This window comes from Pelmatolapia mariae, linkage group LG9 (genome assembly GCF_036321145.2).
Source record: "Pelmatolapia mariae isolate MD_Pm_ZW linkage group LG9, Pm_UMD_F_2, whole genome shotgun sequence".
NCBI classification, from domain to species: Eukaryota; Metazoa; Chordata; class Actinopteri; order Cichliformes; family Cichlidae; genus Pelmatolapia; species Pelmatolapia mariae.
In genome coordinates this window covers 6,705,522-6,727,766 of record NC_086235.1, presented here as the reverse complement: position 1 = coordinate 6,727,766, position 22,245 = coordinate 6,705,522, and the positions used below count along the sequence as shown (strand labels likewise).

At 41.4% G+C, this 22,245-nt stretch overlaps 1 protein-coding gene across 5 annotated transcripts in view; it reads left to right on the top strand.

The window, feature by feature from the left end:
• LOC134634983 (zinc finger protein 91-like) overlaps window positions 1-22,245 on the top strand; it is a 76,965-nt gene that overhangs the window by 4,647 nt on the left and 50,073 nt on the right. For 2 of the 5 annotated variants that reach the window (XM_065471675.1, XM_065471676.1), the window contains one exon: window positions 2,577-3,864. In XM_065471675.1, coding sequence (XP_065327747.1) covers window positions 3,733-3,864 — 132 coding nt within the window. In that variant the 5' untranslated portion in view covers window positions 2,577-3,732. Of the gene's footprint in view, window positions 1-2,576; window positions 3,865-4,454; window positions 8,293-22,245 lie in introns of those variants that run through there. The other 3 variants (XR_010094908.1, XR_010094907.1, XM_065471677.1) reach the window with 3 other exon arrangements.

Below are 22,245 nucleotides of genomic sequence, written 5' to 3'. Positions count from 1 at the left end.
GGCTCCCTTGCCTTGGTGGGTACTAGAGGACGGGGGTGCCTACTGGGGTCAGCGGGGGAGCTGGCCCCAAGGAGGGGCATCTTGCCCCTCCCTTCTTTTCTCCCCATCCCCGGCTGCCTCCCTCTTCCCGCTCCAACACACCCACACACACAGGTAGGGCCTTGGGGTGCGGGTGTGTCACCAGGGTGCAGGGGAGACATTCCCCCCCCCTCTGTCCCCTTCTGGCCACCTGTGCCTCAATTTTATTTCACAACTTAGACATCCACATCATTCACACTCTCATAACACACACACACATATATATATAGGGCCTTGAGGGTGACCACGTTAACGGCGTCCAGTGGACGGTCTGTGTATTCAACCCTACCTCTGGCGCCGGTGCCCACCTCTCAATTTTAAATCCATGTAGACATTGAGGGTTCTCGGGAGGGGCCGTGCTAACACCTGCTGCTCTCTGGCAGCAGCACCATGCCCTCCCTTGTTTTAAATGCACTTTAGAACAACACGCAGCAACACTACACATGAGCGGGAGGAGGGAGGTATGGGGTCTTCACACACCCCCGTTCTCTACTAGCCATCGGGGCGGGGGGCTGGGAGGAGGTGTTGGCTGTCCGATTGGCCTCCCTGCTGCTGCGGAGCCTGGGGCGGTCTGCTTGCCTCCACCCCGGGGGAAAGGGTCATATCTCTTGGGTCTGGGTGCCGTTTCCCCCTCTGGGGGCGAGGGTACCTGGACCCGGGGCATAGAGTATGTTTGGGGAGTATGATTGTGTGTACATGTCTATGTATGTCTATCCCTACGTTGGGTGAGTGCTGAGTGTTTGTATATGTGTGCATGAGGGTGGGAAAGCATGTTTATGTCTGTGTGTGCCTGTTTGTCTGTGTCTATATGTCAGGTCGGGTCTTAGACTCCACCTCCCTGGGTACTCCCAGGCCCTCCAAGTGTGGAGGCCTATCTCCCCTCACCACACTCCCTGCTGGTAACTGATGCCCTCAGGGGTTGGTGCATTGGTGGTTCTTGGTGTCCGGGGCTGGGCGCTCAGGTATGCACCAGCTCACTCCCGGTGGCTACTTGGCGGGGCCTGGTGCCTGTCGCTCGGTCAGGCCTCTTCCGGGGCAAAAGGGGGCCCTCGGGCCTCCGGCCTCGGGGCCTGCAACTCGGTTCACTCTGGCACAGTTGGCTGCCGGCAGAGCCGGCGGGCACGCCAGTGCAGCCCCCTCTGGCTTCTGCTCCGTGGCTACTGGGTGACCCCCTCGTCTGGGGATCTCCTCAGCCCTTCCCAGGAGGGTGGCACGGATGCCCCTCCGGTGGTACTCCTTGGGCTCTCGCACTCTGGGGCCTCTGGATGTCTGGAGCCTGGATCTCCTCCATGCCTACTTCATGCCCTGGGGGACGGGGCTATGGGCCTCCACACCCTCTAGCAGACCGTTACATGGGGAAACCTTTTGTATACAAGCGCGTTGATCTACACAGGTGTGCACACGGGTGTTCACTGTTCGTAGACATAAACTACACCTTTCTTAGCTGCTACTTCAAAGCACATTGTGCGCTGTCTGCCCTGCGTGCTGCACAACAACTTTCAATATTTAGTATTTACTGCTGTTCACACTTAGCTAGATTAATGCGATGGTGTTGTGTTTAGTATGTTGCTTTGTTGTTGTTGTTGTTGTTGTTGTTGTTTTTTTTGCTTGTTTTCTCTTCTTTTTCTCTCAACAGGTGATCCAGGAGTTTTGTTTTTGTTTTTTTTCCCTTTGTCTTTGTAAGTGCCCTTTCTCACTGTCCCTTTTCCCTTCTGTTTTTCTTTTCCTTCCTCTCTTTCTTTCTCCCTTTCCTATCCCCCAATCATGTCTGTCCCATCTGTAACAACTGAAAATAAAATAAATAATAACAACAAAGTTTGATCAAATGGACCAATACGGCAATGCCATGATGATCCATTTGGCAAAATAAATCCATTTGGTATCCTTGTTGGTCTTCAGACAACAATTCTGACGGCTAAAGAACCAAATGGGACAGACAAAAAAAAGAAAAAAAAAAAAAAAGAAATTACCTGTTTGTTCAGGTGCTGTGCAAAAAAGAAAGAAGAACAACGTCTCACTTTAACTCCTGACTATGACTCACAGTTTTGCCTCTTTCATCTCTTTTATGTTTCATACCCTGGTGATTAGTACATGATCACGATTGTCTTTCATGTGTTACTTTTCAGGCTCAAATTGGTTTGATGTTTGATGCCCTTAGTGATGATATAACTCTCCTCAAATTCCTCAAACCAAAAGTAAAAAGACTGTTTTGAAAATGTAATGAGTAGAAAGTCGTTTTTTAATGTGGGGAGTAAAAGTAAGGAAAATAAGGCAAAATGATTTTAGAGTGTTTGAACAGTCATGAGTTATTTTTAAGACCTGGTTGGATGTAATGTGTTACTACTACCAGTAGGTGGGGATAAGAGACCTTTAAGGTGTTTGGTGCCACACTCCACCTTCAGGTTTAAAACTAGTGTTAATGGAGGGAGTTTGAAGGTTCAGTTTGTTCCACGACTGCATTTCACTCACTGCCTCTGTTTGTATCTCTATCACTGCAGGACCAACATGGAGTGAGAAGTCAGCGCTCTCAGGAGGCCGACAAACCTCACAGAAGAAAGAGAGAGAAAACATACACCTGTGACGAGTGTGGGAAGGGTTTTAATGGGAAGACTTCACTAAAACAGCATCAGGTCATCCACACTGGAGAGAGACCGTTCAGCTGTGACTTGTGTGGAAAGACTTTTTCCTGGAAGGTTGCTCTGAAACAGCACCAACTCATCCACAGTGGAGTTAAAGCGTACAGTTGTGATCAGTGTGGCAGAGCTTTTACTCAAAGTGGCCAATTACAGAAGCATCTAGTTACCCACTCTGGAATTAAAGCATACAGCTGTGACATTTGTGGAAAAACCTTCAGTCAGATAGGGAACCGAAATACACACCTACGCATTCACACCGGACATGATGTGTACTGCTGTGATCAGTGTGGCAAACAGTTTATAACAGACAAAAAGTTACAACGCCACATGTTTACCCACACTGAGGAAAGACCTTATAAATGTGACCTGTGTGAGAAGACTTTTAAAACTATATATCACCTGAGACAACACCAAGAGATCCACACCAGAAAGAGACTCTACAAGTGCAGTTACTGTGAGGTATGTATTTATATTTGTATCTTGTCATTTTAGCCTGACTGTTTGGAACAACTCTGCTCACTCACTGCCTCTGTTTGTATCTCTGTCACTGCGGGACCAACATGGAGCGAGAAGTCAGCGCTCTCAGGAGGCCGACAAACCTCACAGAAGAAAGAGAGAGAAAACATACACCTGTGACGAGTGTGGGAAGGGTTTTAATGGGAAGACTTCACTAAAACAGCATCAGGTCATCCACACTGGAGAGAGACCGTTCAGCTGTGACTTGTGTGGAAAAACTTTTTCCTGGAAGGATTCCCTAAAAAGACACCAGCTCATCCACAGTGGAGTTAAAGCGTACAGCTGTGATCAGTGTGGCAGAGCTTTTACTCAAAGTGGCCAATTACAGAAGCATCTAGTTACCCACTCTGGAATTAAAGCATACAGCTGTGACATTTGTGGAAAAACCTTCAGTCAGATAGGGAACCGAAATACACACCTACGCATTCACACCGGACATGATGTGTACTGCTGTGATCAGTGTGGCAAACAGTTTATAACCGACAAAAAGTTACAACGCCACATGTTTACCCACACTGAGGAGAGACCTTATAAATGTGACCTCTGTGAGAAGACTTTTAAAACTATATATCACCTGAGACAACACCAAGAGATCCACACCAGAAAGAGACTCTACAAGTGCAGTTACTGTGAGGTATGTATTTATATTTGTATCTTGTCATTTTAGCCTGACTGTTTGGAACAACTCTGCTCATTAAACTGTGTTAGCATGTTAGCAATTCCACTGCATGGAAAAGCAGCTATAATAATGGTATTGTAGTATTGTAGCAGTAGTATCAATGCTTATTTATAACTTTAGTACTCTTAGACATTAGTGTTAAAAACACTAATTTAATATTATAATTGCAGTGTCATGGGGGTAGTAGTGTTATTCCTGTGTCTCAGTCAGCTGAGAGTTATAACTGCACAGTTACAGTGTTATTAATGCAGTGTTAAATTAGTATTACTGCGGTGTTACATTAGTAGTTTAACACTGTGTTGGCACCCTGCAAATATTAGCAAAGAAGTACTTTAGTGTCAGTCAGATGTTGCTGTAACATGAAACAAGTATTACTGTAGTATTATGTTGGTAGTATTGTAGTTATTGCAGCCCAGTAAACTGAGTTTTTTAACTGAAACAGTAAAATGTAATTGGACATCTGCAGAGATGCTCTTTATTTCAGGCGACGTTCAGGATAAAAATGCTGAATGACTGACTTACACTGTCTTTGTGTCTTTGTTTAGAAGCAGAGCGACACAGATGGATCCAGTTCTCAACCCTGTCATCACTGTGGTGGTGGGAAAGACTTTCGCTGTGACCTTTGTGGAAAAACTTTCAGTCAAAAAGACAGCCTAAAAAGACATCAACGTAAACACACTGGAGACAAACTGAAAAACTGCAAAGAATGTGGGAGAAGCTTCCCCACAATAACTGACTTAAAGCGACATGAACTCATTCACAGTGGGGTTAAAAAGTACGTCTGTGATCAGTGTGGGTCATCTTTCATTACTGCAAGTGGGCTTAAAAGACACAAACGAGTCCACACAGGAGAGAAACCATACAAGTGCAGACACTGTGACAAAAGCTTCTCACAATCACATGGTCGTAACCTTCATGAACGTGCACACATGGAAGGAAACTACAGCTGTGACCAGTGTGACAAGAGCTTCAGGAATCTCAGTTCATACTCCAAACACAAACGATCCCACGTTACTAATAAACTGTTTCACTGTTACCAATGTGCCAAAACATTCACTAAATTTTCTGCTCTGTGCAAACATCAGTGTGATCACTCAGGGCTGAAATCACTCCCATCACTGTGAATCTGAAGAGACAGAAAGATCCTCTTCTGGTTTCAGGGTCAGACTCAAAGCCCTTGAGATCAGGCTCCACAGAGTTCAGAGTGAATCTCCTGTAAAGATCTGGTGAAGCAGCTATGAATGAAAATGGTTCCCTAGTCTCATTTTAAGCTTTCTAAACTGTTCTGCTTCAGTGTTCGTGTCGAGTGGTTCGCTTTGTTCCAGCAGGTGGATGAAGACGTTTGAGCTGTGATTTCATTTCCTGTATTTCAGAGTAAAGACTGAAGTGACAAATGGAAACATGTTTACAGTCACAGTCGGATGAACTGTGTTCAGTGGCACAGATGGAGGTTTATCAGAGGAGGAGACTTGGCTGTTCTCCACTCACACTGAACAGGGTTCCTGCAGCTTATTAAAAATCTGACCTGAAAGTTATTAAAAATTTCCTTGTAACACTGAGTTACAGTAGGGGGGCTGCTCCGTAATCCAGTTCAATAACACATCTCCTGACATTAAACGTAAGCTTATTTAATAACGTGGATCTCTTTTTGTCCAGATTTTTATTCAGAGGCAGCAACCGTGGTAAGAATTGACCCGGATCTTTACAGATCTTACAGTTTAGTATCAAGTTCATTTTCTTGTTGATGCAGAGCCCAGAATTTAGACAATTTTTAGACAATCCCATAAAAGATGCATGTATGTCAAGAGATTTATTCTAAAAGACACTTCTTCAGCTGAGACTCAGAGGGTTGTAACACACACACACACGCTGCAGTTTTTGCTTGCAAGGGCGGTCACAGAGTGCTCACACGAGAGTGGGGGCCCTGTGCTGTGCGCTCTGTTCTTGCACCTGTCTGTATTTAAATACAAAAGTAATACAATAGTGAATACGTCTGTTCATAGACAGAGGAATGTGTGTGTGTGTGTGTGTGTGTGATTCTGAAGGACGCGACCCCTCTTCTTGTTAGGGAGCGCAGATAAGAGTGTCCAGCTCTCCTCTTCCTGGTAGGGAGTGAAGATATTGCTGTGGGAAGAAACTTGCAAAAGAGAACTGAGCAAGTCTTGTAGTGAACAACAGTCTAAGTCATCAAAAGGTCATCATGCAGTATTCTATCATATGCAAACTTATATCATTAAAAGCTTATACTGACTACTAAGTACAATTCTCCATTGACAATGTAAGTGCAGTCTGTTGTTTTATATTTGAGAAAAAATGTTGAAAGAGCTTTAAAATCCTTTATTTTTCCTTAAACTTGCTGTAGGTATTAAAACTTATGATTTTGTGTTTAAGATGTCAAAACAATTCATTTGGGGAATTCATCTTTTTAAAGTTGTGGTTTCATTTGCTCAGAGTTCATCAACGTTTTCCTCATATAAGGTGGGATGGATCCATGCTTTTATGCTGTTTAAGACAAATTCTGAAAGCTGAACGCTGCAGAGATTGAGACCAATTAGACCAGGCAGCATTTTTCAATCTTCTATTGTCCTGAGCTGTGGCCTCAGTTTCACTTGAAGTTGAACCCAAGTACGGTCTTCAGTTGTGGACTGGTCCATGGACCCGCCTGTCCTCTATGAACACAGGTACACATCCTGGACAGGGAGGAACGCCGGTTTGAGCACGGAGTCAAGGAGGCCATTTACGTGAAAAGGGAAAGACTCTGAATAAAGGAGGGTGCCTAAGGGTACATTTATTTGCTTTGCAACGTCCATTTAAATTTCCATTTAAACATAGACAACAAGTAAGTAGACTAAGTAGGAAATGGTTTGCCCCTTCTCATCAGCAACACCCGGACAGAATTACCCTTGACCTTAAATAACCCCGTACCTACCTCTGCCATAACCAGTACATAAAATGAAATACAACCCTAGTGGTGATAAAGACAGGGAAATAAGAAAAATGGCTCCTGAACACCAGCTCCTAATTATATGAGCAAAGGACATAGCAATTATCGAACTTAACTGGCAGCCAGTGTAAGTATGCCAGTATGGGAGATATGTAGTCTCGGTTGCATACTATAAGATAACCTTTATTAGTCTCAAGCGGGGGAAATTTGTTTTGTTACAGCAGTGGACAGTACAAAGTTGCATAGAAAAATTTGAGAAAAAACACTGGAATAATATATCCATAAGATACTGTACACCAGGGGTGGGCAAACCTAGGCACGCGAAGGGTTAACTGATGACACGACCATAGCTGGACTGGCCATTGTATCATCGGGCATACTGGGCATTTGCTCAGTGGCCCGATGATTTTTTATTTATTTATTTTTTTGTAACGGTATAAACCAGATCTTCCCAAAGTGTGGGGCCCGTCCCCTGGGGGGCGCAGAGCCATTGCAGGGGGGCGCGGCATGAAAAGGGAAAAAAAAAACAATGCTTGGACACTGCTAGCACGGGGCTCCCACACAAACGCAAAGCAGGAGGTGAAGCATAGCTGAATATGTTTCCAAACCAACTTCATTCTAAGCCAGAGACTAGAAAATATGGTGAAGCATATCTACCCTTTGGTTTCACCTGCACAAGTGCCAAGGTAGGTCTCCCCTGCAGAATTGGTTTTCCCTGCATCATGAGCAGCGCTGGGCTGTTCAAATCACGGACAAACAGTATCCCACATTTGGGATTTTTAGTTCACAAACACTTGTTGTAATGACTAACTACTCCTGACATTTTGGAGATGTTAGCTCTTTACACAGTAAAGTTACAGTGGGATAAAAATAATATCAGGCTGATCCTGCCAGGATTTGTTCCCCCTGTCTAAATCATGGACAAACAGTATCCCACAGCTGTTCATGTTTTTGCACAGAGAGGCATTTTTTGAAAAATGTATTGTTAGCAATGTTGAATATTATTACACAGGAAAAAAACAAGTACATGTAAAATAATTACACAGTGGGACAGTAACTGCATGTGTATATGTAAGCGTGTAAAACCTGAAGATGGAGACAAAATACTTAATTAATCTGACTATCTGCCATTCTGCAATTCATCTCATGTAAACAATAACGTGGCGCACAGTGTGACGTGGAAAAAGGCACATACCTTTAACATTGCGTGACTCCGTATTCCTCGTCCACACGTAAACCCAAAAAAGGAGCTTTAAAAAATCTCCGTTTTCGGTGATTCCAAACACCGTTTACGTGCGTACGAAACAGCTGCGTTTTCAAAATCACCCATGTAAGTGCGGACGCAGCATAAAAGAGTTAGTAGTTTATTTTCTTACTACCTGCAGATTACTTGTATTTGCTTAATTGTTTACTAAATTTTTGAGGTGTGAAATAAACTGCAATGGAGCAAAATATGGGTGTGTGTGGTTGGAGGATGTGTTTGTGAGTTTGTGAGTGTGTGCGTGCACACGCGCGGGGGGTGGCGGGGGGGGAATATTTTTCTTGTAAAACAAAGGGGGGCCCAGCAAAAAAAGTTTGGGAACCACTGGTATAAACAATGAAAGATGGTGGATTGGCCAGATGCTGGCCCGTGTGTAAAAATAACTCAGTTGTTTGATGGTGGCTATGGCGGAGCTTCCACAGATTCAATAAAATTAACAAGTGGTGGAGGCCAGCAGGTGGATGAGGGAGAGTGGAGGCAGGAGGAGAGACCCGAGGCGGCCACCGGTCCGAGTGTCAGGCGAACTGAACTTCAGGTAAGAAGTTATGTCCTCCAGTCTATCTGGGTCAGATATAAACCAAGTTTAGGTGTAGTTTATTTTCATTGTGCTGACTTTTTACAGTCAGTTACAATAACTCCTACTGCGTGCTAGCTAGCATGACGGAGTTTCTATACAGCTGGGTGGGTGCTATGATGTTACTGATGTTGAACTTAATTTTATTCACAAGGTTAGTTAGTAGAGTTGCCAACCGTCCCGTAAAAAGACGGAATCGTCTCGTATTCAGAGAAATTATTACTCGTGTTGAGCTGAGAAAAGATGCAGTTTGTCCCGGACTTCAGCTAGGATGGAAAAAGACACAAAGATGGATTTATTCTGTCTTTACGCTGCACAGCTGCCTCTTCTTCTCTCATTCTCTTCCCTCCCTCTCCTGTTGCTACTTTAATCATGAAACTGATCCATGATCAGCTGATCGTTTTTTCTCTCTTGTTTGTTTATCGCCCACTTTGCGCCAGAACAGGGAAACCGGCGGATGTCGCGCTAAACAACAGCAGCACGTTTAAGCTTGATCAGCTGTTGTTAGAATTTATTTAATATTAATTTCTAGTATCAGCTGATGTTTGCTGGAGCCACAGCTGTAAAAGCTGCTGGTCATGATATCGGTTTGGTTATCTGGTGAGAGGGAAACATGAAGATGAAACCAGGAGATGTCCTTACTGAATCATCAGAGCTGAACAATGATGGAGAAACAGGTTTACCTTTTAGGTGACATGAATGAGTTGAAGGGAAGTTATGAACTGTTTCTAAGAGACAAATAACACCAGGATCCTTTTCTATGTAGCTGACAGCTGGTAACTGTGCAGGGGCGGGTCAAGCAAAGTTTTGCCACGGGGGCCAGGTAGGGCATTAACAGGGAAAGGGGGGCACAAAGAAATACTTTCTTATTCTCATTTAAAATGTCTGGCTGTTATTAAATAATTATCTGAAGCTTACAACCAAAGTTTTTATCTGATGTAAAATGTATAGAAATCATACATATACCAACAAGACAGTGTACATCACTGTCACAACAACGTTTGTTTTCATTCAAAGGCTTTATGGCTTTAATACCTGGTGGGCCGGTCTCTAGTAAAAATGCCCGGGCTGATTTTTTGTCCCAGTCCAGCCCTGGGCACGACACGCAGTGAATTAATCTGAGAAGGTGCATCAAAAAATAAATGGCCACGCCAGCGGTGCACATCACAAATTAGCTCGCATAGACACATTAGTTGTGCCTCTTCTTAATAACGGTATCTTAGCTGACAACCCCAAACTAGGGCTGGGCGATATGGCCTAAAATTCATATCGCGATATCATTTGAAGCATGTGCGGTAACGATATATATCGCGATATATTCTTTTCTTCTGTATAACGTATTTTCCACACTATAAGGCACACTTAAAATATTTTATTTTTTTCAAAACTCGAGAGTGTGCCTTATGTATGAATTCTGGTTGTGCTTACTGACCTCGAACCGATTTGGGCGTGCAGAAATCTGTTAAAAAATGTTTTAGTACAACTTTGGTAAGCCGCACCGCCTGATGGATTGTCAGAGCATTACGGCTGCCATGGTGAGGAGCTTTGCGGAGTAATCTGGGTCCAAAACTCCGTCCCTTCAGGTCCCAAAGTCAAACGAACACTGAGAGTTAAAAACGGTCTAAATTCCTTAATCTTTAATAAAATCATCAGCGTTGCTGCTTTACCAGGTGTAACAATTAAGTTTAACATCCAAGCATCCATGAAAACAGAAGTTATTAAATTTAACGGAGTTAGAAGTTAACAGGAAGTTAGCTCGCTAGTTTACACCTAAACATGACATACCATGTTCTGACTGAGAGATTTTTGAAACTAATTAAAACGTACAGCTCTGCTACCACTTCAACCGAAATGAAGACACAAAACTAAACAGCAGTGGCGTTTGAGGGGTTACTGAAGTTGGACTACCTAGTATATAATGTTGTGCTACGTGATTGCTAGCGACACAGCTATGTTAGCATAACATTAGCACAGTGAAGCTGGAGGATGAACGCCAACTTTTTTTCCACTCGATAAAAGTTAACGTGAGGGATTCTAGTGGTTAGGGACAAATGCAATCGCATAGCAGGATGCTATACACGGGCCAAACTTCAGTCAGGAGAACAACTGAGATCATTCATCCACAATACGAGGTTAGTTATTAATATACTGCAACAACATGGGAATAGAGCAGCTGCGAGAGAATTCAACATTAATGAATCAATGTTACGGAAGTGGATGAAGCTCAGTTTTTGGCTTTCCCCATATTTCAAAAGTGCTTCATCTCTTTGCTATGACTGTCACCCGGCATAATTTGCAGATGATAATGGTTGTAGCTGTCGCTACCCGATCCGTACCGGAAACCCGATCCGTACCCCGCATGCGCAGATGTTACGTCACTTCCTCTCTTTGCCAACATTGCGACATTCAATATATTTGAATGATACGGTTAGCGCCCAGCTAGCTCCTAGCATTTCTCAACAGCTGTGCCTCCTTTTCGACTACCGGGACATTTAAACAATGGATAATCCGTATACAAACAAATTCATGCTTTTCTCCTCAACAGAGAGCGTCCCCCAATTGAACAACAGCGCCGTAAAATAAGAAGAATGGCGCCTAATACAGAGTTAATAATACAGACTTTGTAATGTGTCACGTGAAGATTCATCAGCCAGATGAAGTGTTTACTGACAATTGACAGTGATAGTGGACATCATCATCACTATTCCAATCAATCCTCTCCACACAGACAAGCATAAACACACGCGACTATCACTAAATCAAAATTAACACACGTTTGTAATGACGCTAATTCAGTTTACAATAGGGTTCATTCGCTCGGTCAGCAGGTGGCAGTATCTTCGAACACTGGGGAGTAAACTGCCATTAAAAGAACAGAAGAAGAAGAAAACCCCTGCACATGCGCGGTGCGGATCGGGTAGACCCGATTTGTACGGTCCGACTTTACACATGCACAGTAAGGATCGGGGAGTCCTGATTCGTAACTATCTTTTTATTTTTTTGTTTTTGTCTACATTATATTAAATGTTTCATTATCGGAAACATTTTAAGAGATACTTATTATTCTTAACATCTTAACAGATACTCTGACCGGTACCTATCGTAAAACGCTTCGACCGGAAAAGAACAAAATCTTCAGAGAAGGAAGACGATATCTCCAATAAAACTATTTTTGAAGCCATTCTGGGACTTGAGAAGAAATTTGAAGTACAACTGGAAGATGTCAAGGAACAAAACAGACAAAGTGCAGCTATGGTTGCCAGCTTGGCTAAGGCTGTGGAGTTTAATGCTGCAGAGATAGTTGATTGCAAACTGAAAGTTGTTAAACTGGCAAATGTGAATGAACAGCTGCTTAAAGAAAACGAAGACTTGAAAAGAAGAGTGAGAGAACAAGAGCGCTACCGAATGAGGTGGTGCTTAAAGCTGAAAGGGGTGAAGGAAGACAAAGACGAAAACATTAGAGTGAAGGTTTTGCAAACGCTTCAGAAGATTGCCCCTGACTTGAACTTAGAAGAGGCCATTGATATTGTTCATCGCTTAGGGAAACGAGTTGATGGCAGAAACAGAAACATCATTATTTTATTCACACAAAGGCGAATCAAAGAAGAATTGTGGAGGCGCACTAAAGATTCTTCAACCTGCAAACAAGAAGGCATCAGCTTTGCAGAGATGTTGCCGCAGGAGGACATACAAGATCGACAGCGCCTATGGCCTCTGGTGGAGGAGGCAAGACGTGCGGGTAAACGAGCCTACTTTCGTGGTCCACATGCCTTCATTGATGGACGCAAAGTTGAGGAAACACAGGAGAACAAAAAATTACAAAAACTGAAATAGTGGAAACTCAGCATTTAGTACTTTTTTTCTTTTTCGTTTTTTTCACGTGGTGAGTGATATTCTGTCTATAGTTCATGTTGAATGTTAACATTTGTTTTGGTTCATTAAATGTTAGGGGTTTAAGAGAATCTGTTAAAAGAAAAGCCTTATTTTTGTACTGCAAAGGTAAAAAAAATCAAACTGTATTTTTCTACAAGAGACTCATTCATCTGATAGTGATGTATCTTTTTGGTCAAACCAATGGGGTAGCAAAATCCTGTTTAGCCATGGCTCAACGAGGTCAGGGGGTGTAGCAATTTTATTCAATAACTTTCCTGGGGATCTTGTAATACAATGGACTGACTTGAATGGTCATTGGTTGATTGCTGTAATGAGAGTTGAAAGTTTGTTTTTCATTTTAGTCAACGTTTATGGATATAATAATGAGAGTCAGAATAAAATTATGTTAGAAGATATAACTTTAAATATTTTTGAACTTAAAGGTCAATACCCTACCGCAGGGGTGTCCAAACTTTTTGCAAAGAGGGCCAAATTTTATAAAGTGAAGATGCCTGGGGGCCAATGGTTCCTTTTGACTTTTTTTTTCCATAACAAAGTTACATGAAAATATAATGAAGAACAATTTTAATAGTCACAATTACCTTTATTTTTAAAATAGAAATGTACCTAAATAAAAGACACTCAGGCAAGCATTTAGAACTCTAAAGACACAATTCTGCCTTTCATTTATATCTGGAGAGTCAGACAACATTGAACAAACTGTATAGAATACCCTAAATTTCCATGAGTTTGCAATATCTTTGCCTAATGAACATTTAAACAGGAGTTATAAGTAATGAAAAGTGTTCTGTTATCAGTAAAGTTTTTTTTTTAAATGAATTTTGCCCTTGACTTTTACAAGACCTTTCAGGAAGCCAAAGTTTTTCACATCTACTGAAAGATTGCATAACTGGAAGTTCACTTGCCGCAAGAAATAAACACATTTGTAAATTTACACAATATGTACACAACACACTCAACTATGAATTAAGAGCATAACATCAACAGTTAAAACCAAATCTTAAGAGTTTAACAAAATACGTTTCCTTTTGTGGATTGCATTAGCGTGCTTTATGCTTTTTACTGTTCAGGAACACATGAGTAATGCAGGGATGTCACTCCTGGAGGGCTGCTCTTCATTTGATTCAACTGTGCTAAACCAGAAAGAACTAAAACATGCATAGCAGCTCTCCAGTACAGAATTTGGACATCCCTGGACTAATGAGAGGGGTGATACTGAGATCTAGATTTTAGTAAAGCAATCAGGTCTGGTTTGAAGGCAGTGGTTGAGATGCGTAAAATATCACGCAAGTGGGAGTCTCTCATCCTTGATCTCAATCGGTTCTTGTTTAAGTTCATGACAGAGAATGTTTGCTCACACAAACATGTGGAACCAAATAAGCTCAGCATTTTCTTAGCAAGAGATCGCACTTCAGGAAACCTGTCTTTGTCTAGCTGCCGATAAAAGTCAACAAGAGAACACTGCCGGTGTTTTCCGCGGCACTCATCGTCACACTGCAGCTCAATGAGCTCCAGCTGAAGCTGCGGAGGAGCATCATCAGGGTCCACGAGAAGGGAGATGAGAAAAGCAGCATGTCTTTTTCAATAGCTGCAAAGTCCTGAAAGCGTTTGTTAAATTCTCCAGAAAGAGACGCGATAGCTGTTGCGTAACTCTTCATTTGGACATTAATGCCCACTGGGAAACTGTCAATAACCTCTTTCAAAGCTGGGAAGTGTGCAGTACATTGCTCTGTTAGGGACAAGTGTCTTTGGAAAAGTTGCAGTTTGGTTCCAAAGGCCTTGATGTGAGTGTATAGTTGGCTCACCACTGCGTCTTTTCCTTGAAGATTAACATTCAGCGCATTCAGATGCTTCGTAATGTCAACCAAAAAAGCCAGATTTGCCAGCCATACAGGATCAGACAGTTCTTCCATTGGTTGTCCCTTCTCATCTAAAAACTGTCTGATTTCCTCTCTGAGAGAGAAAAATCGCTGTAGTGCAGACCCCCGACTTAGCCACCTCACATCATTGTAATAAATTACGTCACCATATTCAGCCTGGATGTCATGCAGAAACTGCTGAAACTGTCAGTGGTACAGAGCTTTAGAGCGAATACAGTTGATTGTCTTTGCTACTGGTTTCATAACATCATCAAATTTGAGATGTTTGGCACAGAGAGCCTGCTGATGAATGATACAGTGAAGTTTAACAGCGTTACCTGCTTCTTCGCTGACTTTATTGCAGATCAGTGTGGACAGTCCGCTTCACTCACCAGCTATGGCAGGTGCACCATCAGTAATGATCCCAGAAACTTTACTCCATGGTAGCTTCATATCATCAACAGCTTCACAAACAGAAATGAATAAATCCACTCCTCTGGTTTGACCCTTAAGGCTTTCGAGATCCAGCAGCTCCTCTGTCACGTTCATCTTGTCGTCGACTCCTCGTAAAAAAATCAGCAGTTGCGCGGAGTCAGATGCATCGGTGCTTTCATCGCAGGCTAATGAGAAATAATCAAAATCCACTCCTCTGTCCCGCAGCTGTCTGTGAATGTCTGACGATATATCCTCAACTCTTCGTGCCACAGTGTTGCGTGCCAAGCAAACATTCAGAAATTCTTGCTTCTTCTCGGGGCAAATGTTCTCCACCATTTTCATGACACAGTCTTTGACAAACGTACCTTCAGTGAAAGGTTTGCCATGTTTAGCTATTAACATAGCCACTTCGTAGCTGGCTTTTGTGATATTTTCGTGTGTCTCACAGGCCCGCATGAAAAATCGCTGTTGCGAAGCCAGAGCAGCTTGGAGTTGCTTCACTTTTTCAGCGCGCTCACTCCCTGTTAGCTTGTTATATGTTGCAGCATGTTTAGTCTCGTAGTGTCTCCTAATGTTAAAATCCTTAAACAAGGCAACAGTCTCTTTACAAATCAGGCAAACACAATTGCCTCGAATTTCAGTAAAAAAATACTGCAATTCCCACCGCTACTGAAAGCGGCGGCCCTCACCATCAACCTTTCTCTTTTTTTGTACCGTCGCCATGGCAGAAATGACCAGAGAAGTGCGGGCTCGCAGCACAGGTGCAAGTAGCAGGAAAAAGATGTGCTGCCACCATGTGGTGAAAAAAGGAATTACACCTTTAAAGTCATGATTTATTTATTCGGACTTAGAAAGTGAGCCATAAATTATACATAATTAGACTGAAGCTGTGGGCCACTTGAAATCTGACCGGCCGGACTTTGGACATGCCTGTGTTAAACTCTCTGAATTCCATAAACAGGTCCTTCTTTATTGGAAAATGTTATTTAAACATAATTTCACTCCACATAATAGCCCAATTTGGAACAATAGATATATACTGATGAATAGAAAATCTATTTTTATTCAAGATTGGTTATCAAAAGGTGTTTGGGCAATTACCCATTTTGTAGATGAGGAAGGACATGTTCTAGGACATCAAGATTTTTGACAAAAATTTAATATCCAATGTTCTAAAAGTAAATTTAATCGGGTTATAAAATCCATTCCATTGTCACTTAAAAACATAGTTGTAAATGATATAATATATTCTGACATCTCCCCCAAGTTAAGGCAATTATATATAGATGGTATTCAGTTTTGTGATGTCAAATGCAATAATAAGTTTCTAAGATCTTCATTAAGGAGTCTTTATTCTCCAAATTTACTTAGACGTAATTACATATTAAAAGATTTCCAAAGGGAAGAATTTGAAAAAATAAGAACTGATTATATCACCTTCCCTATCCCTCCTAAAGGGAAAGAAGTCCAATTTAAAATTTTGAATAAAATTTACCTGACAAATAGACTCCTTGGTGATAGATTCAAAATAGAAACTGGCAAATGTGTATTTTGTGAAACAGAAGAGGAGGATCTGGACCATCTATTCTTTTTGTGCAATTTTATACAAATATTTTGGTTGGATTTTCATACCTAGCTTTATTCCAGTGGGATTCAAATTACCCCACTTACCTTAAATATGATAATGTTTGGAGTGTTTTTGAAAGAAAAGAAAGCTAATTATGGTGTTAATGTGTTATTAATCTTGTGCAAGCAATTTATACATAAATGTCGTTTGTTTAAGACCAAACCAACACTAGCTTACTGGAAAAACGAGTTAAACCTGTTGGTTAAATCTTTGACTTTAGTTAAAAAGAAAAAGGCTGCTTTTTTTGTTTCCTTTTTGGAAGATTTTGATTTAGTGAGTTAATAATCTGTTAAATTATGTGACCCCATCTTTATATTTTATTTTTCCTATATATGAAAGTTGCTAATATGTAAGGAATATCTATTCTCTGAATGTGTAATATATGGTGCATTTTGTTTGTATGTTAATTTTACTAATAAAGATTCTCTTAAAAAAAAAAAAAAAGCTTTCGACCAAAACAGGCGCAGCTTGATGACATCATCAACATGCGCTATCGCGTTAGAGCGGTATAGTCAAAATCTGTATCGTTGGCCAAATTTATATCGTTTCTATCGTATATCGTTTCTATCGCCCCCCCCCCCCCCCCCCCCCCCCCCCCCCACAATAAACTATTATGTAATTATCCACACCTAACAACTCCTGCACTTAATCTATAATAAAATGATGACAGAAAAATGTCAAGGAAGCAAAACATTCCAGTTGTGCTCATTATTATTTTTATACTGGAATACCTCTCCAACAACTGGTACATGTGTTAATGTTACCTGTGCTCTTTGTAATCCAGCTGCTGAGGGATCCACTGCCTTTTTTAGCCTCACACAGCTCCTACTGTTTCCTCCTCATGTCCTTACCAGCCATGTCTGGACAATGTTATATCATGAATAATAATTTAAAAAATCCATATACATAAAACACACACAGTGACATTTTAGACCTTCTTCAGAACACTGTATATACTATGGGCGTCATGGTCCTGATCCAGAATCCTTCCCTTATTATGTATTACTAGAGCTACAATAATAAGGCAATGAGGGGGAAAAAAGTAATAGATATGAAATAATGTATTTATGATGATTCCATTTGTTTGAATATCCACTCTGTGCAGACAGAAAGCTTATTACATTTTTAAACTGTAGAGATACAATAATTTTACTGCTGTAAAATCAGCATTTTGTCTTATTTAAAATATAAATCTAATATATCTGTTTCTTAATGTATATTCTTTAAAATACAGTGTGTGTTTTTCAAATATTAATTATAAATAATATTAATTATAATCATCCATAATTATGTGGACATGAATATTAGATCGTTTTTAGTGAAATACAAGCCCTCGCGGAAAGGCAGGAAAAGCCCAGTAACTTTAAAACTAAATATGTTCCCTAAAACGGTGACAGAGCTACAGACCCATGACAGCCTTACCCAGTTAGCCAGCAGCTACGACCAGCACTACTTGTGCAGTTAATAAAAGGACAGGTAATGTTTGTCACACTGTTACACACATTTGTTTCAATTCATCAGTTGCCACAAGACAACTTACCAACGTGTACGTAATAAGCTAACACTCCTGTGTGCTATAGACTACAGTGTACGCTGTACACCTACTTACTGGTTTTGTCACATCAGTCTGTGTCTCTGAGTTAATTTGTGTTTTTACTACAGCTCCGGACCGCAACACATGTGCGTGCTCTTTGTGAGCATTCTGCCGTCAAGGGCAATCATTGGTTAATGGCGATCATGTGACTGATGCAAGTCAGATCCTTTTATTTAGCAAAACTGTGATTGGTAGTTAAATATTATTTTTGAGGGGCACAGACAGGACTCCACAACTACACACACATAAAAAAAAACAGTTGCCTCAACAAAAGGGCACTTTGGGCTCCCATCAGGAAAGGGACGGGTGCTCAAGCCCCAGCAGTACTGCCGGTAACAGCTGATCCCTACACTAAACAAAGGATCCATGTGCCGGGTTCCCAAACACGGCCGAAAAAAGGTGAAAAAAAAAACAGAGAAAGACAACCAAGACTAGCACAAAGCTGAAACTTTAGTTACATGCTCAGAATAACCGGAGCTGCTGTAACAGGCTGCCACGCACAGGGGCGCCGGTGTTCGAAGTAGTTCCATGTGCCAGTTAGTAACTGCTGCAGTGACTAGCTGCAGTCGGCTAACTGATGACAGACTAACACCAGAGTAAAGGCTATTACAAAAGTCGAGGTGAGATGAAATGAAGGCATGGATAGCTATCTCAAAGTCTGTAAAACAAAGAAATGGCTTCACTTTTGCAAGTAGCTGAAGATGAAAGAAACTGGTCTTGATGACAGCATTAATATGTTTATCAAATGTTAGATTACTATCAAAAATCACTCCTAGGTTCCTCGCAAGGGCTTTTTTAAAATAAATTCCTAAGGGGCCAAAGTCGTAGTGGTCAAAGGGACCAAACACAATGACCTCTGTTTTCTGTTCATTTAAGCTGAGAACATTTAAAGACATCCATGCCTTAACATCCTCCAAACAATCCAGCAATCCCTTCAAAGGACTCACAGATTTATGTTTCAGTGGCAGGTAAATCTGTGAGTTGTCTGCATAACAATGGTGTGAGATGCCATGTTTTTTTGTTTTTTTTTTAAATTGAGCGCATAGAGAGGATATAAATTGAAAGGAAAACTGTGCCAAGAATGCACCCCTGGGGGACCCCACAAAAAATTGAGGATTTTGAGGAACATCCCCTAATCTAGCAGAAGAACTTTGGTTAGACAGGTAAGATTGAAACTTTTCCAATGCTGACAGTTGAAATAGTTTTTATAAACAATGGCGAGCCCTCCACCCTGGCCAGTAGTCCATGGCAACTTGAGATAGTCACAGCCTGGAGGAACAACTTCCGAAAGCGAACTTAACTCACCCAAGTTTAGCCAAGTTTCCATCACCAGAAGAAAATTAAAGCGATGAGTGGTGAAGAAGTCATTCAAAATAAAGGTTTTATTTGTTAGCGACCTCGCATTAACCAGAGCCAATCTAGCTAACACAACCCTGTGTTAGCTAGATTGGCTATGGTTAATGCTAGATGATCAACCCAGAGAACCAAGATTCTTGTGATCCAGCCCACCTCTGCGAAGACGAGGGACGGATGCCATGAAAGTTGGTAACTGAGATACGGAGCCACAGGTACAATCCATCGGTGAACCAATTCCAGGGATCGCATTAACTCCTACTTCGTCTGCTATTCTTATGAGAAAAATTCTCCTGTATGACTCACAGTGAATCCTGGGATATGGTGGGCCACATAGGATACACCCGACCCATCCTTGAAATCTGTGGAAAAGTAGGACACGTTCGTCACCACATTCGGAGGACTCTTCGACTTTGGAAAGCCTTCATCGCATCGCTGTGACATAATTGCCTACAAATATGGCATTTGAAGTATCAATCCCCTGAATTTGAACACAGTCTTCCTCTCCTGGTGCATGCTCACTTTTTTGGTGGTTTGCAAATAAGGAGGTAGGGCATTGCCGCCACTAACTGGTGTGGACCAGAATTTACTCTTACCAAATAATAATGAGTCATAGAAGGTCTTCAGGTCTTCAATAATAATGAGTTGTGAAGAAAGCCACAAAACATGGGTTAACTGACCTGGCTATTAACTTCTGTCAGACAGAGATAACGAGTATAATAAGGCAAGAAATAAAGGAAACATGACAAAAACAGTGGGAGGGAGAAAGGAGGGGACGATGGTTGTATCAAAATTTAAGGAGGGTAGGAGAAATGAGAAGCACAGAAGGGAGTAGGAGAGAGGAGGTGGTCATATCTGGAATAAGATTTGGACATACTGGTTTGAACAGTACTATTGGTGACTGTTAAACCTTTGAGTCGCCGAGAAGATATAGGGGGATAATGTTGATGCGCCCGCTGTTCAAAACATAAGTTTACTGCAAAAGGGTTCAAGAAGTGAACGTTATAAGGCATATCCCAGTTTTTAAAACAGAGTACACATTTGGGGAGGATTTGGGTGTCGACGTTCCACTCCACACCAGTTGGTGGCGGTAATGCACCATTTTGTTGTTTGACAACCGCCAATAAACAATACAAAGAAGAAGAAGTCTGTTCCGGGATCATATGCTGGACACAGTTTGCAGACGGAGCTACCGTTTCATCTTAAGCGAGTAAAATAATGAATTTGGATAATAAAACAAACTAAACCAACGTTTGGATCGATATCTGCCTCGATCTGTCCACCCTTGTCTCCTGGATCGTAGCTGAGATCAGCGTGAACCACGTGGGTCTCTGCTCCCTGATCTGTTTCCTGTGTTTGGAAAGAGTTCCAGCTTCATCACGGAGTTTCTCTCGGTTTGTGGGCTCATCTAAAGGTAAGCACCGAGCTAACTTTACTGTGAGTTCAGTTCATGTTGAGTTTAGGTCCTGAATGAGGTCTTCTGCTGCTCTCCTCGGTGTCTGTTCACAGTTTATTGTGAACACGTTGAGAGAAGAGTGAGAGAGTGTTTGGAGAAAAACATCAACTAATCATTAGCTCAACGTGCTACTGGTGTCAACCCAGCCTCCAGTTTGAGAATTAAAATCAAGTCAGCCTCCACCATGTTTTGTGTTTCCTTTGTATTCTAAGTATTACGGCAGGATACGCGGACACCCGATTTCAAACTAAAGACCAGCTTCGACTGAATTAACAGATATGTTAAGAACATAAAAAATATAATTTAGTCTTTAGTCAGCTGCTGTGGATGAACACATGAGAGGAAGTGGACTCCTACAAAGTCTCATTTTAATGAGTCTGGCTGCTGTAAAGTGATGCACAGGAAGATGTTAACAAAAACTAATGAAACAGAGATGAAAGTAAACAGTGTTCATATTTGAAAGCACAGAGAATAAAAATATATTGTGCTGGTTAATGTGCAGGAGAGTGTTGAATGTAATAATGTCTTCCTGTGTCAAACACAGCTGCAGACAAAGCCAGGAAGGAAAGCTGGTTAAAAGTGTTGAGTTTAAAGGCCCCATCATTAATGCGCAGGTAGAGCTGACTAAGGCGGAGCACTTTGGCCAAAAATATTTATCACGATATATATTTGAAAATTTGCGATAACGATATAATTGAGGTGAGACAAAAGACTTTACAACTCCACAACTTTATTAGTGCAAGAAAACGCCCCATCAATGTATTTTCACTTAATAGGAAGCCCGATTATTAAGACAGGGCTCGCAAAATTTCAAAATCCCTGGTAGCCCTTCGGGCAGGGACTCTTCAGTTTTTGGTAGCCCAAAATAAATTTAAGTAGCCCGAATAAAAAAGGGAGCAATTTTTTTTATGTTTTGTTTCCTATTTTGTTTCCGTTACAATATTATACTTTAATGTATAATATTGTAACGGAAACAAAACATTAATCAAAAAATTGTTGAAACACAAATTACAATATTGTATAAAAATTACAATCATCAACTCAAATACTTGGTTGTAATTGAACAGAAATTTCTATGAACTTGTAAGAACTGTACAACAGGAATCAGTCTGTGTCAGATCCTGAATTTGAAATTTCCACTGAAGTCACGGGTAAGAGGCAAGTGGAACCAAGATCTAGGCCATTTGCTTTTTGAAGTTTGCAAAGACTGCTAAATTTTGCCAGTGGTAGTTCACTCTTTGCAACATAGTACGCTGTCCTTAACAGATTTTTCAGGATTGATTTTTAGTATGTTATTTGCAGACTGAGCAATAATCCATTTCTTGCATTTGTCATGGGT